General features: G+C 44.1%; 1 protein-coding gene across 1 annotated transcript in view; it reads right to left on the reverse strand.

Annotated features, from left to right (window-relative positions):
* Positions 1-16,722, reverse strand: part of SUFU (suppressor of fused homolog (Drosophila)) — an 86,667-nt gene that overhangs the window by 27,299 nt on the left and 42,646 nt on the right. Inside the window, exons 3-7 of the mRNA XM_009079148.1 lie at positions 12,894-13,036; positions 10,287-10,372; positions 8,172-8,244; positions 3,402-3,555; positions 1,831-1,942 (exon numbers count right to left, since the gene is read on the reverse strand). Coding sequence (XP_009077396.1) covers positions 1,831-1,942; positions 3,402-3,555; positions 8,172-8,244; positions 10,287-10,372; positions 12,894-13,036 — 568 coding nt within the window. The remainder of the gene's footprint in view (positions 1-1,830; positions 1,943-3,401; positions 3,556-8,171; positions 8,245-10,286; positions 10,373-12,893; positions 13,037-16,722) is intronic.

The following is a 16,722-nucleotide window of genomic DNA, read 5'->3' on the forward strand; positions in this document are numbered from 1 at the left end:
AGGCTAGCTATCAGTTTCCCCAGTGGTAACCATAGACCTCAGAGAAATGTATTGATCTTCTAGGAGGCAAACCCTGGGAACCAGCCATTCCTGCCACTTAGGCTTCAGGCAGGATAGGTGTGCAGCTGCTGCAGGTAAGAGAGATTTGCAACAAAGAGCACTGGCATGGATATGAGGTTCTGAATTTGACCTGCCTTCCTCTCTGTCTCAGAACAGTTAAAAACCCAGGTAAATATTTGTATGCTTCACCTTAGACCTCTGCTAACCTTTCACCACTCTGTCTCAAGCATATCTGTTTATCTTACCCTGAGTAACGTAAAGATCTCTTATCTAAGCAACAACTGCCTCCCAGCATTAAGGCTTACCCATCAGCTGCCTCCTTGACCTGATGTGCACCCAAAATGTTTGTGGTCATCCCCAACCACTGTAGACTCAGAGCTTATACTGGGCATGCAGATGCATGCAGGAGCCCAGCATCTGTGAGAAATCCTGCCCAGTACTTCTGAGTCTTCCAAGGCTGGGTGTGATTTGTGCAGATCACACAATATAATTTTATTTTTTTTCCACTGCGGCCAACAGGACTAACCAATGGTCCAATGTGACCAATCTTCAGGCAGGGAAATAGTACTCAAAACTCGAGTCAGGTCAGAATCTAGCTCCATATAATTACTACATAGCAAAAATAAGATCATTCCTAAAGCAATAGTAAAGTCACTTGAATTTTTTTCAATATAAGCCCCAATATTCCATATTACTTATTAGTACACAGTGTCAGCAGTTGACATAATACTTCCCCCAAAGGACTAGGCAACTCAGAAACATTCCAATCAGAAATAACCCACAAAAAGGAACAAAAAAGGACAACTATGAGAAATAGTTTTCTCATGAAATGTTTGAATCCAGAACAAAACAGGAATTGAAACAGAGCAGGATGCTGTCCCTGCCTGGCACTACAGGAAAGTGCTGATTTAATGTTGATCTTTACTCTCAGAACAAGAAAGCACAAATGCTCGTCAGAGACTGAGAAACCAAAGGAAATACCAAGATGAAAGCGTGCAGCAAAGATGCATGCCCTTCGGTATCATATAGATGAAAACACTAAGATTGATGGGAAGACACTTCACTGGCAACTGAAGTAAGCCTAAGAGGGGAAGGGGAGAAACCCAAAAAGAAGTGCAGATGCTACCGATGGCTTGAAACCTCAGGTAATTTCCTACAGATTCACTGAAGTCAAAAGTTACAAATGAAAGATCTACAGGCCCACCTAGTCCCACTTAAATCACCTGTTAGACTACAGACTATTAGAGACCAGGGTGGTATTGGCATGTAATTACCGACAGAACCTGCCTGTTTAAGCAAGGTGAGATCAAAGTCACTTAAAAAAAATAATCAATCAACATTTTCACCAAAAGGTTTGTAATTATGAGCTTGAAACCAAAATACTCAGGCAAAAATATCAGCAGTCATCTATGCTACCTAGCTCTGGATAACATAGCTCTATTCAGCACAGTACATTTTATAGGGATCAGTCCAGTCTGATTTCAAACACTGTAGACCATGAACAGCACATTCTACAGAACACAGTCTCACAGCTACTCTGCATTAGCAAGGTTTGTCCAAAACCCCTCTCAAAAGCTGCCCTCCCGAGTACCAGCCCACTAACCAACCTAAACTACTCTTCTCCCTCTATCCTTGCAGTTTGCAAGTATTCACTGCTAGCTTTCCTCTCCCCTTGCCAAGACTTTTCCCACCCAGCTTTAACTTTGTTTTCCACGCTGAACTCTTTAGCCTCCCATTGCCACCATCTGAGTGTGCAGGCTTGAAACTTACGGTGCTCGGTCGTGGTTCAACCCGTTCTGTCTTTGTGCATTGATTGGAGGTAGGACAGGTTTGCTATTAATCTCAAGCCCTCTCCGCAAAGTCTCCCTGATTTGCTCTGTGTCTGCAAAGAGAAATGTTTTTTAACATGATTTAGAGTTCCCAGAAACATCACTGAGATATCAGGTGTGTTTCATCTACTCTTCCCTTTCAAAAAGAAATTAAGAGATGCTAAGGGTTAATTCTTAACTGCACTTCCTTAGGAGTTATTTTACTTTATAAAGTCAGCTTGAATTCTCTTGGTCTGGGCTGCAATGTTATCTCAGGCAAGGAGAACTGGAACCTTTTGTACTGAGCCATCCTGATGAGGAAGTTCTGAGTAGTTTTGTAAATTTTCAAAAATGAGGTGTTTGCTGTTTCTGTAGCTCTTACAGAACCTCCTGACACTTCCAAGTCTTTGCACTGGAAATAATCTTTCCCATTAGGCATAACAGGAATTTTTTTCCTTTACCAAATGAGTGCATGAAGGTTCCCAAGTTTTTGCACTTGGCTGTTGCTTAATTTACAACAAGATTCACAAAAGAAGGGAATTCCAGGCAGGGCAACCTTTAGCCTCGAGCTCACACCTGAAAATCAGCTGCAAATTGTGCACTTCATATGCAGTCTTTTTACTTCTCCATTTTCTTAAAATGTCTACTGGCCACATATTTTTAATAGAAAGCTTTCCCACCTTTTCCTTAGAAGTTTCCTCATCTTTTTTTGAGAAATGTGAGAAACAGGTAGAGAAAAAAATATCCAAATTATTTCAAAATCTTTAGAAGGACGTACAAATTTCACCATGAATACCTGCCTTGAGCTTTCCATTTTCAAAGCTGAGGGAAAATAGCCTTTTTAGATCCAGAGCACTTCAAAATACTTGCACAGAAGCCAGAAGAAACTCTATATGTACTTAAATAATTCTTACCACTGATTTAAGAACAAGATGCCATTCCTATGGAAACCATTGTTAATTCCAGGAATTCTCAAGCCCCCAAATTTTACATTGCTTCACCCATTTGAAAGGTAACATGCATAATTTCAAGCCTGTGGAGGCTATGAGATCTGTTCCCTGAGAGGGCATTTCACTGCCCAGGGGAACTCCACTGTGCTTTATTTCTTCTTTCCAGAGTTCTATATTTGCAAGAATCACTTGCATTCAGCTGCAGCAATGTGTAGTGCCAGTCCAACTTGCCATCCAAGAAGTGACAATGTTAATAAGGAAACAGCTTCGGAAAATACAACTGCTTCACCTTGCAGGTGTTTACAGTCCTGGTTTTACCAACTGCTCAGTTTAACTGAGCAGGTTCTGATTACAATTTGCCTAAAACCTGAAAGAAACATTTAGGCAAAACAATGCCAAGAGCTCTCTTCCTCTCTCCTGCCTTCCTCAAAGTTCATTTCACTCCTCCGAGACACACTGAGCCTTCCAATAACTGTGGTGCTTGTTATGACCTCGAAGATGCTGCATGACTCAGCGCACTGCCCAGACCCATCAGGAAACAAGCTGTAAGGTCACGACAGTGATTTGGCCCAGGACCCCTTACCTTTCCCAGAGAGCCGCCGTGGCTGGGTCCCAATGCAAATGCTCCTGCTGTCTTCATCATCCTCTGGTGGCCGGCTGAGGTCATCCCAGGCACATTTGGCGCTCACTCCACTCAGGTTTGAGCCATCTGTCTCAATCCCTTTGTCGACTCTCTCCTGCTTGAAAAGATCCAAAACCCCAAGACTTTTTTGGGTGTGGTTTGAACCCAAGCTGGAACCCACCAAGGTGCAGCCCGGTCTTCAGCAGCTCCTGCAGATCCCCCTTTGCGGCCGTTTCCGCTCTCTAGCCCCTGTGCACACTGAGCCAAATCAGGGAGCTGGTCTGAACAAACCTTTTCCATAGCAGGTTGAGCTGACCTCCTGCCCCTTCCCCACTGCTTCATTACATGGCTGTGGCAGGCACAAAGGAGGTAAAGACAGAGATGGAAGTGAATGGCATAGGGTGTGCAGAGTCGCCTCTTTCAGTGTTAGCTCTGACTTACACCAACTCGAAGTATTTAAGACACTACATTACACTCTCCTGTATGAAGCACAGCTTGGCAGTCAATCTATTACATGTCAATAATAACAAACTCCTGAATAACTAAAGTCCAGTTCTCTTTCCAACCTTACCAAGGAGTCCTACAATGAAAACAGCTCACAGAGAGACACATCATTCACAAGGGCTCTTCATTTGCAAACTGTCCAGCCAACCACTGCTTTGCAGTGTGCTGAGGTGTTCCATAAAGGACAAATATGCAAGTTTGGACATGCAAGGAGACACAGGTCTGTTCCCAATGTCAAAGCTTTTGCATAGCTTTTTCTACTGTCAAATAAACAAACTCCGTCCCTTGCAAGTTGTGCTTTCTGAGCACATAACCACCGTTTGGGTATCGGAAGGTGTCTCGCACCAGCCATGAGCAGCTAGATGCTCTCAGACACCAGACTTTTTCTCAAGGACATGTGCATCTGTTGCCAGCAAGACTGCCCTAAGCTACAGTCAGAAGTTCCAGAGAACACCACCTGCTCGGACACTGGCATCGGTCTGAATTTGCACCTGTGACCCACAAGGGGGTAATGTTGAGCTGAACAAACTCGGGGCTGAGCTGCACTGAGGAAGGGCTCTTGCCTGGCACCCAACCAACCAGGCTCGTTTCTCCCTTTTTTGAAGGGGTGTCGCTTCTGCTACCACTCAGTGACACTTGCAAGATCTCCATCTCACTGAATACATCTGGGTCACCTCAAAACAGGCAACGAGTCCCAGGGAACTCTGAGGATTTGAGGAAAGAGCAGAGTTGTTACGCACAATGAAAATGCATCTCTCCACTTTGTGTTTGACCTCACCACTGGAGATGAGACACTGTGTGAGCATCCAGCACTTTGCAAAATCTGTTCCCTAAGAAACAGTTTCCAGACTAAACCCACATACATCTCTCCCCTTGCCCAACTGTGCATGCTGCACCCTAGGAAGAGCATTGCCTGTTCTTGTGACCATTCAAGGGAGGATTTGAGAAGCTCAAAGATAAGCACAAGGACTCAGGGTGTGGTTGCAGAGTGGTTTAAGTTGATGTAATTTGCAGTGACTGCAGTCCCACCCTCCTCCATGTGTTCCTACCCCTTCCCTTGAGCCAACTCCTTTCATTTTTCTTCATCTGAATCACCTCCCAAAACCTGCTCTTTGGCCCAAAAGCGGAGGCAGGATCCTCTGGCTGGGGGCCGGATCAGAGCAGTCTTGACTTAGACTTAAGCATTCAAGAGACTGCCTTCCTTCTGCCTCTCCATGAAAGCCTGCTCCTTTTTGGGATCTTCCTCTGGCATCAGGGGAAACTGGCTTCTTGAAAACGTAATGGGAAAATCTGAGAAATAACAAATCTGCTGGGATTTTCTTTTGTTACATCCTAAACATAAAATTAGTTGTGTCACCCAGAAATAGAAGTTGTGGAAAAAGAAATAAAAATACATCCGTTCCTACATATGCAAACAATGCTCTAAGTGAGATTTAGCATGTGGCTCCTTTGGGAGCCCTCCGCAGTGCTCTGTGAGGACCCAGATCAGCTGGCATGGGGAGGTGTAACTTGTCAGCGCAGTTATTTTTCATCCCAGGCATTGGGGAAGCATGGGAGAGCCTTGCCCCTCAAGCAGGGAGTAGAAGAGCCCAGAGGGTCCTGAGGCTCCGGTGGGACCTGCTCCTCCATCCCTGCAGTCAGGGCCCCACTCAGAGCCACAGCCAAGGCCTGCGGACAGTGCACAGAGCCTCGGGGAGGGGGAAAGGGATTCTCATCTGCAGCTCAGCTGGCTTGCAGAGCACTTCCTCAGGGGAAGAAGTGCTGCTCTGTTGGCATCCCTTGGAGATCAAGGGGAGCTGATGGAAACGAGCTGGCTTAAGGCAGGCTAATTTGCATGCCTGTTTTATAACATTTGCAAGTATTGATGTTGGAAGGGGAAAAGCCCAAAAAACCCTCAACCACTGCAGAATCATAGCTGTGGCAATGCACAGTTCTACCCCATCTTTAGCCAGCAAAGATTTGCCTGGACTGACAGGCTGTTCTTCCTCCCCTGAAAGGGCAGCCTGAGCAGGAGGTTGGAGGAGCCCAGGGCAAAGGAGGTTCAGCTTCTTCCTTCCTCAAAGAAAGGATGTTTCTGTCCCATTTTCCTCTCAGCATGTGGGAGGGATGCTCTGAGGCTCTTACAAGTCATTGATCCCTTTTTAAATGAGCCAGAGCACTGCAGTGTGACCCGCAGAGCAGCAACCACAACTCAGGAAATTCAAATCAGCTTTATTCTGTTCTGAGATATCTGCTAAACAGAAGCAAAGCACTGAGAATCAGCACAGAACTGGGGACCGACAGGAATTGTTTGACAGTGCTGCCAGGGAAATCTGAATGGCCTACAGGGAAGCCTGGCTGAACAGAAAACAGCCAGTGTTGCCACAGTGTTAATTGCTGACATCCTGAGATGACATCTTAGTTGGGATCCATTCTCAGCAACTCTGAACAGAAAGTACAGCTGCTGCTGCCAGGGCTGGGTTTAGGCCTCAACCAATTCCCACAAGAGACAGCCACATTGATTCCCACAATGCAGGCTCCAAACAAACTCTGCTTGCTTCCCAGGCAGGCAACATGCTTGCTGGCTCCTGAGAAAGTTGTCCATTTTCTCTGCCTGCTCCCTCCCTCCCCTCCACCTCTCTTCCACTTCTACCTTTCTGGTCTCACACACCCCATACCACCACCAAGAAAACGCCAAGCGAACAACAGTTTCTCCTTTCCCCACTAATTAGGGCAGGAGGCACATGACACGGCTGAATCCAGCCTGGCACAGACTTGCTCCCTGTGCTCAGCAAAGCCTCTTTGCAGGACTCAGCAGTGGGTTTTGCCCTGTGAATCCCTGGAGGCTGCAGCACCAGAGCAGGAAGGAGGTGTGCACACACACACCCACCTGGACATATGCACTTCTGCAAGGGCAAGAGAGAACAGAAACAGGAATGTCTTCAATGTGAGGAAGTCCGGAAGGACCACAGACATAGCAGTTTCCAGCAGCAGGACACACTGGTGAGGCAGAGATACTCTTCATTTGCCTTAACTTGCCTTGGCTGACTCAGATTCCAGTAAGCTAAGCTATTTTTCACTTACAGTAAATTGAAGAAAACCCTGTTATCATTAAGAATCACCAGTGTGCAGACAACAGAAACACCTCCAGGAGGGGAGAGGGCAAAGTTCTGAAGAGCCTAAAAACTTTATGGGACTTGCAGTTGTATTAGCTCCCATACTGTGGAATATTTTTTTTGGTGTTTCTCAGACTGGGGTTATTTTAGACAAACAAATCCTTAAAAACAGTAAAAGTAGAATTTGGTTTTGTTGTTAAGCCTTCAAAATAAAAGATCTTGTGAGGCAACTGAGGGTAATCAGATGCAGACATGCAGACCATAAGCAAACGCAATAGCTTGTATGAAACGTGCACATATGCACGTGCCCTACCAGGCTGAGCCATAAGTTCTCAGTTAAAGGCAAGTACTCAGTGATTCACTGAGACATGACCAGCACCACACTGGATGTGCCTGGGACCCATGCACTCTAGTTCCACAGCTCTGCTGAAGGGATGCAGAACTGCCTCCCAAATACGAGGGTCAGCAGAAGTCCACAGGACACTAACCTCTTCATTGAGGTCCTATTCTGGTCTTTAAATTTCAGAAATTAACTTGAACTCAGAAGAAGAAGGTTTAATATATCTTCTTGCACGGATTATTAATAACTGCATGAGATACTTTTGGCTTCCCATTATTTCTCAGACCACACTAACTAACTACTTGGCCTCAAGTGACATCCTACAGAAATGAGCTACACTGTCACGTTTGCTGTGAAAAAACAGTGCTTAGTTGGTTTTGAGTTTTCTGTATATTATATCTCCTCAGGTTTGCATATAAAAGAAAGAAGGAATTTCTTGATGCTCCATTTCTAAATCTTGTATTGTTCAATGTTCTTTTATCCTCTTCTATTTTCCTCCCTTCTAAAAAATCTAGTCCAAATCTTAACAATTTGTCTCATATAGAAGATTCTGCTTTCCTGGTTTCCCTTCTCTAACTTTTTCCCTAGAGCTGCCATCCACCTGGGCCTGGACATGTGCCCTCTTGAACCACCTCTGAGAGGGCAAAGAGTTTCTAAGACATTTCTGGGATTATTGCAAACATTAGGAGATCCAAGAAACTTTATAGCAAATAATAGAACTGTTGTATGCCATTAAACCAATTCTCCCTGGCTACTACAAAAGACATGACATTTTATAAACTAAAGACATACTTGCAGATGAGGGTCAATCTCGAATATTGTCTCTCCTCTTCGCATATCTGTTATCAACCAGGGGCCTCCAGCTCTAGAACGAAAGACAGACAGGTAATAAACCCAACAAGTCCTTTAGCTAGATCTCCCCAGCATGGTCCTCAAAGTGGACCTGTACTGGAAAGAAGCACAAGATAAGAGTTTAAAACAAGTTTAGAAATCTCTCTATGCTGTGTGTACATCCCGTAGCATGCATTTGCCTTTTACTTAATAAAAGCCCTCCATGACCTAGCAGTTAATCTCCTTACCACCACCAAGACTTGAGGAGCAGTCGGGACTGACACAGACTATCATACCCTGTGCAGGCCCACTTACTCATGGAAGACTGAGGTGGGTTTTAATCTTACAGCTAACTGAACTGGGACTGAGAAGTCCAGTGTAGCCTGGGTCTAAGAAAGATGGGCAAGACATGGGGTCAAGATTTACACCTCTATTATGTATCTAAAGAAATAGCAAGGTCCCAGTGGGGCTGCACTTTTTGCTGAGATAAGTAGTCATGTTCAGTACCACAAAAAGCTTAGTGCCCTGATAAATACCCTCACAACAGATGTGTTGCTCAGCTGGTACTTAACGGCCAAGTACTCAGGTGGTTTAGGGAAATCTTTGTTTTCATTAGCAATAAAAGTCAGAAGGGTCAAGATGTTTCCCAACAAAGTTGATAGAAAACAGATTACAGGAAAGATGAACTACTTGGACACTTCACTTTGGGTCACAGTGCAGGCAGAATGCAGAACTCAGCCTTCCTTAGACGGTGCTTTTCATTTGAAGTCTTTTGGGATTGCCATAAAAAATTTCATTTTTTTATGAGATACTTTGTTATTGCAGTCAAAAGCCCCCTCCTCTAGCCTAGTCTGTGTCATTCCTAAAGCACTTGGAGTGGGTACAATAAAAGTTAATATTTTATAGCTCCTCAGATGCATCGATAGCCACTCCTTTCACATCTCTTTGGAAGCTGTGAATTATTAACCGCAGAGTGTGGCCTGCTTCAGTTCCTCACTGGGATGCAAGAGACTTTTACACTGATTCCACAGCAATGCTTTAGTAGTTTGCAGCTTTGCCTTCAAATCCTGAACATTTGGGTCTCATTTTATCCTTGGAAAGGTACTTGTACTAGAGCACAAAAGCCAAAACCCAACATGAGAACAGACTGAGAGGGGTGCTATATCTGTACTGACTGAGAGGAGCCAAGGGAGCTGCAGGCAGTGTTTATTGTCTTGGGGACCCAGAAACAAAGCTTGCAGCTGGACAAATTCACTCTGCTCTAGGGCATTTGCATGAATTATCTGCACTTGTGCCTAAAAGGGAAAAGTTCAAGTTTAAGAAGTCCAGCTCTTCCAAATAATCAATCAATTCAAGGCTATTGTGACACTAGAGAATGTACTATTGTGCCCAGAAACACATATTCAGAAAAATTTTGTTTAAAAAACCAAGTCTTTTGAGCTACAATCACATGGCAATAACTTCCACTAAATATAAAAATATTTAAACAAAACACCTGCAGGCCAAAAAAGTTTAGCTGAAACCTGGCAGCAAATAAAGCATCAACATATCATTTACCATGTAAAAACCCATCTCTTCCTCAACCCAACAACATCTTTGTTTTGCCGTGGGAGAAATAACAATGAACTTCACTTGCATGAGTGCTCCTCCTGTTGCTAATGAGCACACCAAGAGTGGGGCCAGTTTGAGAGCGACTTTCTCACTTTCAGACAGTGTCCAAGCTTTGTAAGCCAGACCCTCTCCTTCCTTTCTTTTGAACTACACAGAGAGGTCACCAGTAACAGTTATCCCAGCTCTTTCAGGAAGAACCAATGAGAAAACCCTGCAGGCATAAGAGGAAGGAAATTAAGCTTTCAAGACCTCATTCTATTCCACCCTGAACATGTGGACTTCCACATGCATTAATGTGCCATCTATGTGTCTGTGTGTGAGAACAGATTTGCAGTAAATTCCCATCTCTTGTTATAGCACAGACTAAGTAAGTTCCATCATTAAGTTAAAGATTGCTAACAAAACCAAACAACTGAATTGTTCTCTATGGAAATGCTCCTCTCTTTGGGCTATATGACCACTTACACCGGGACAGTCCGAAGCAGTTCCAAGATCCCTTGACCATTCCACTGCTGAGCTGCATGCAGTTCCTCAGTGCAAACCCCAACAATCTGGAATAAATAAAAACACATACTAAACTGGATGGAAACTGTGCAAGAATTGTAGAGAAAATGTACCACCTGGTACTGGATCAAACAGTGCAGATACAGAGAAGCACCATTTCTTTAATCTAACTAGATGTTCTAGGATGAATGGAGCCTGAGACAGCACTGGAATTCTGCCATTCTTTATGTTCTCTCTCTGCTTACCACATGAGGTGTCCTTGTCACATAACATTTAATCTTGCACAATGTGTGTGAACTTAACTACGAGGAGGCACTGGTGACAAGTCAGGATTTATACATGACTCTGCTCTGACTTTTCAACCTAGTCCACACAGGATAAGACTAGCCAAAAAGGTTAGGGTCTGAGCACATGCAAACACTGCTCTGTCAGCCAGCTGCTGGAGGTAAACGCAATACTGCATGAGCAATTTCAACCAGGCAAGGGACTTGCTGCCACAAGGGATTGCTTTGGTGCTCATAAAATCCTTAACCAACTCAGTTTGCTGATGTTACATCTTACACAGCGCCATAAAGTAAAGCTGCTTACACACCACATAATCCACTTGTCACTGCAGGCAACTGCAGATTTCTGCCTTCCTGTAGAAGGCAAGATGTGTTTGCTTTTCAGGATAGGAGCTGCAACACTGAGCAATACCAGATGTCTCTCTCAGAGCAGCTGAGATAAACCACTTCAAATGAAGGGGTAAAACAGCCTCAGTTGATAGGGGAAGGCAGTTTCTTCCTGCTATATCAACCTCTGGCTTATGCCTTTGAGCACAGAGATTCACTCCTTGGGATGAAAAATTATTTTAGTCATGGCCTTCTATTTTCTTGCTCAATATTCCAAACATATTCCAACAATACTAAATTTTTGGTCAAAATCTGTTCAACTGATATTTTATCAGAAAAGAGGAAATCAAAAATCAAGTTCTGAAGAGCAGCAAGCAGCAGTGCATGACATGCCTCTGCTGCAAGCATGTATCTGCACTGATACAGATCTGTGTAAAAAACCAACAGTGTCAGCACATACACAGTCCTGCACACCCTACCTCCCCTGCCCCTCGCAGAGCTCACTTTCTCAGAGCCCAGCCCTTGGAGATGCACTTCATCCCCACCCATTTCTCAGGCTTCCTCCATCAACAGCCTGAATCACCCTTGCTTCAGGACACCCCTCCCTGGGCCTTCACTCACTAATTACATACAAACAACAAGACTCTAAACAGGAAACTATCTTGTGTTCATTCTTTGCTTTTTGCAATCATTTATCCTCATGGGTCAAAATAAGTCCATAACAACAAGCATCAAACAAAGAGGAACACCAAGTCAACTGTATGTGTTGGGGAAGATTAGCGGCCAAGAGCCTCAGGATGCAGCAAGTTGACTGTTCTTTGATCCAAGACAGCTGGGCACTGAAGAAGAGATGAGGACTAATTCAGTACTAACTGGAGAGTCAGCCAGGAACTGCCCTGCTTAGCTTGGCTCTCTGCCTCTCCTTCCAGGTCCCACAACTCACCTTTCACTAATTAATCCCACACCCACCTCTTTCTTGTTGATAAAACACAGACTTTTGGGCACCTCAGAAAACTCAGGAAAGGCTCTGCCCTTGCACAGCAGTTACCTTGTGCAGGTTTGTGGTAATGGAGCTTCCCCTTACATGTTGCAACTGCAGCCAAAGATGAAGGGGAGCAACTTGAAGCTTAAATTGTAAATACAGACACTTGCATTTTCCCGCAGGATGGAAATTTTCCATGGAGCAGGCAGAAATCAGCAGTTGGCATAAACTATGCCAGCTCTTCCACTAAATTTATTAGCTCTATATGCAATTTAAAAATATCCAAAGCAGCCCATATCTAAGAGACATCGCTGAGAAGAAGGACTTCAGGAAAGCAAGCAAACCTGTTTGACCACAGAAGCTCCCTACACTCAGCAAGGATAGATCACGAGGGATTTTTTAAACGTTTCATTTGCCAAGCAAACCTGAACCTTCTTAAATGGTAGATCAATACAGGAAAACTCACTTAGTTTCTAAAGATTTTTTGTGTCAATGCTGCAAGACACATTTCTGTCATTAAGTACTGTGAAAGCAGCTCCGAGTCCTGCTCCAAACTGTTCTTTTTCTGGAACTCAAACCAGTGGATCACTTACCGATACTACTGTAGAATTAATTAGAATTTATCTTTACATTCACTTTTAAAAGTGTTTCTCTCAACACTTTTTCCTATTATCATGTTTGAAATTTCAGAGCAGTAATGTAATATTCAACTCCAGGTCTGTTTTGAGATGTAAATCTTTTTTCCATTGGGTAGACCCCTGTCTTGAGAACTGCATGTGTCATTGTCCAGTCCTGGTAAAATGCTTACTGAACACCTCCAGAGTAACAACTCAAAGATGAGATCCACAGACATCAAATAAAGAAGAAAAATGGAAGACAGGATAATAAATATCTGACTTATCAAAGCTAAACGCAATGTTAGCTGCACTCCATGTCCAGGAGGTGGCAGTCAGAGCCACTGTGGCTGGGCCATACCTGTAGGAATGTAACGACCCCAAAAGGAGTCTGCACCGGCTGCATCTGAGGGTCTTCTGTCAGTAACATATGCTGGATTCTAGATTCACTGTTGTCCAGGGGGCTGTGCCATGATACATGGTCACCGCTGCAAAAGGTGTTTTCTGCAAGGAAGAGAAGCAAGAAATATTTAGTCTGTGAAGTTTGCTAGAATATTCCTTCTGCTGGCATCTGCTCCTGCCTGCTGTCAGGCAGGGACCTCTGGCCTGGACCAGGACAGTTACTGGTAGTATTCACAGTGACTGCCTCCAGCCAGCTCTGCTGAGTCTCTGAGCCACCTGAAGCATGAATGGAGTCTCACTGAGCCATCTGAATTCAAGCACTGACTTTAAAATTGCCCACTCCTGAGTCCCATGGCAAAAAAATTGTGTCTCGCCTTGAGATTTACCCCAACACAGGAATAGCAACATATAAATTAGCCTGTCTTTCATTACTATTAGTCTGCTTTTGTGAGAGGGAATTAGCCTGCCTCTCATTTATGATTAGTCTCCTTTTGTGAGAGGGAACAGAGTAAGCAGGCTAGACTGCATGCCTATGGGATGGCAATTCATACTTAATTTGCAGTTCTGATTTGCCACAAAATATTCTGAAATGTGCATTAAACACACATAATACTCCGCTATGTCTAATCAAAATCCACAGTCTGCTGCCCAACTTGTGATGGCCTGAGTCAAAGTCACTGTTTTTCCCAATGGTCTGGTGGCTCTGGTGCAGAATTATAATGAATATATTCCTTCTTTCCCAAACAATGAGAAAACCAGTAGGGTATAAATTTTACTCTATGTCAGAATAGATTGCAACAAAACAAAGACCCAGAAATTGTCCTTCCTTCTTTGTGAATGTAAGCATTCCTTTCTTTTCCTCCTCTCCTACTTAAACAAAACCCCAGATAATCCCATGTTCCACAGCCAGTGCATGCCAGAAGGCACACCAGAACCCTTCTGTATGATGCTGCCCTGTCACAGGAAAGGCTAATGCTTGCTTCCTGAGTGAACTAGAAAACAACCAGCCATGACCATATTCACATCAATTAAAGCTCCATTTGCACACAGTTCCTAGAGCATGTGTGCAGTAATGCTGCCTAGCTGACTGCCTTGCTCTTGGATCTTGTGCTTGTCACACTCCAAGTAAAGCTTTCAGAGCATATACAAATAAACAGCCTGGAATCCATACTCTGCCCTCTGACGTAAGTGCAATGTTCCAGGGATGAACGGAGTTCTGCCTGCCTGCTTCCAAATCAGTGGCAGGCACAGTGCCCTCTCCCTGACCAAACTCATCAACGAAGGCAGTCTGGGCTGCTGTCCTCGCTGTGGTCTCCTCAAGGCCACATTTAGAGGACAGTAGGAAAGGAGGCCTTGCCCACTGCAGGAGGACTAGGACTTGCCCTGCAGACTGGAAAATGTTAGTGCATACTCGAGCTGCTGTCTGTCGAGATTGGAGCACCTCATATGCTACAAAGCAGGATGTAATTCAGAGAAGTGTTCTCCTCTGCCCTGCAGCTATGAGCAAACATGGTCCTGGATCTTCACCTAACCTTCCCAGATCACCTTCCAAATACATGTCAGTAGGACATCTCCTAAATGTCTATAGGGCTTATCTGAGAATCCTTGAACATGGCAGCTCCTGCAGCAGCAAGAGAGAAACAGCATTTGCCTGTAATTGCAGCTTTATTCCCTGTGTCATTAACAAACAACAGATGCTGAGGAATTGGGTGCTTGCACGCCACTCACTGTGCATCAGCACCACCACGACTGTGTGCACATACTCGAGCAAGGGCAGGATGCTTCGAGGGAGCCCTCAGCAGCAGGCAGGTGAAGTGATGAGAGTTCTCTCGGAGCTGCTGTGGTTAAAAACACTCGCAGCGCCTCCCTGGCAAACCAACTCCTGCTCGCCCACTCCCGGGAGGAATGCAGCGCGTCCTGAGCAACTCGGAGTGTCTCCACCAGGTGTCCCCATTGGTGCGGGTTTGAACATTGATCATAGTATGTTTTTTTAGATGGTTTTCCTGGACGGCTCATTTGATTAAGAATTAAAATAAACTCTAAATACCATAAGGAACTTGGCCTGAAAAACGAGACATGTAACAGAAGTGTTGCGATAAGTAAGGGAATGTTTTCCTTAGTTAAAATTAGGAAAGCAAGAAAGCTGCTCGAACGCGAGTTTATTGTTATGTACACTAAATTACACGCCTTCAGCTCTGCCATTGAAAGGTCTGGTTCAGATATTACTTTACTTTTAGAGTTGAGGAAATATAGGCAAATAAAAAACATGCTTTTTTTTTTTTTAGTATCAAAACCAGACTAAAGAAATGGCACTTAGAATGTTGCAAAGAATCTTGTGATATTTTCCAAGTTAGGCAAAATGTGGCTGATTAATTTTTTTTTTAAATGATAAAAGCCTCTCAGTCACAGTTTTCAGGAATGAAACAAAGCCACAAAGAGCTTATTCTTGGGTCCTGTCTTTATACCACAACATTTTGCCCATCAAATGCTCACACAATTCTATGCTGATCGATCGCTGCGTTTCACTGTCGGTGCTGCCTCTCCTGGGAAAGCCCAGCCCGTTTAGAGCAGGTTTTCAAATGCAAATGCCTCTGCTGGAAACCCACCTGTTTGTGTCCATGTGAACGCAGAACACTTACAAAATCTCCCTCTGCCTTGCATGCACACGAACACCACAAAATTCACACTGACTACTCAATTAAATCACACACAAAAAAAAATCTGCAAGTAACATGAAGCCAAGTAAAAACCTGTGAGACTGCAAGAAATTTGGAACTACAGACTGAAACTCAGCTTCCCACTTGCTGCAGTGTCACCCATGTGGAATGTACGATCAGCTCTTGTACAAAGACAGCACTGAGAAGAGCCTGAATTGCAGGACTTGTAGCCACAGAAATTAAATCACAGAAAGAACCACATTCTATTGCCTCGTGCTGGAAACAGGGATGAGCATCCTCCCTTCCCACCTTTCACACTCATGTTTTCAAAACAGGACAATCAAAATATTTCTAAGTATTGAAGTTTTAAACAATGTTTTAGCCACAAAATCCTAAAGTTTTCCTAGATGATTCCTCCAAAGTAAAGTTATAACTAAATTTGTGGCTTTCAAAAAAGTTGAATTAGAACCTAAAACATCCGGATAAATCCTCAGTCATCACAGCACAGACGGATGTGGAAAGGCCTTCTGTGGTTTTTGCACCTTTCCATATTTTGCAGTGCTGTCAATAGCACAGTGCACAACCTGCCTTTCATCCACAACGTGTATCACGTGCTAGGATTTGTGACAGGAATGTAAGTATTTCCATAACACCAAGAGGTGAGTAGGCACAGGACACATGCACTCAGGTACATGAGGAGCACAAACACCTTACAAGGAGCAACACACTCAGCCAGATAGGGCTAAAGACAGCTCCTTCTGTATCCAACAATGCATCCCTGCATCTCCCATACCTAACTGGAAAAACAGCCTGCCATCTCTCAACTAATTTCCAAGATCTGTGCTTTGCACTGCTATGACTCAAGCACCTGTGGCACAGTTCCTTACTGGTTTTGAGAAGGGACTGAAGCACAATGGATGTTACAGAAGTCCTTTCGCACTGTATTTATTAATGAGACAAAATGCATTTGCATCTAGCATCCAGGAAAAGCTGAGATGGCTTTCAGTGGTAGCTGTGATATATCATGGGCTTCTACTGAACAAGTACCTTCTCTACTGTTCTAAAAAGGCAACAATCAGTCTGGGATCAGCAAATGCTGGGACTGGGGTGTCATTTGCTGCTGCAGACTTC

The sequence above is a fragment of the Acanthisitta chloris genome, unplaced genomic scaffold (genome assembly GCF_000695815.1).
Source record: "Acanthisitta chloris isolate BGI_N310 unplaced genomic scaffold, ASM69581v1 scaffold22637, whole genome shotgun sequence".
In the NCBI taxonomy this organism is placed as follows: domain Eukaryota; kingdom Metazoa; phylum Chordata; class Aves; order Passeriformes; family Acanthisittidae; genus Acanthisitta; species Acanthisitta chloris.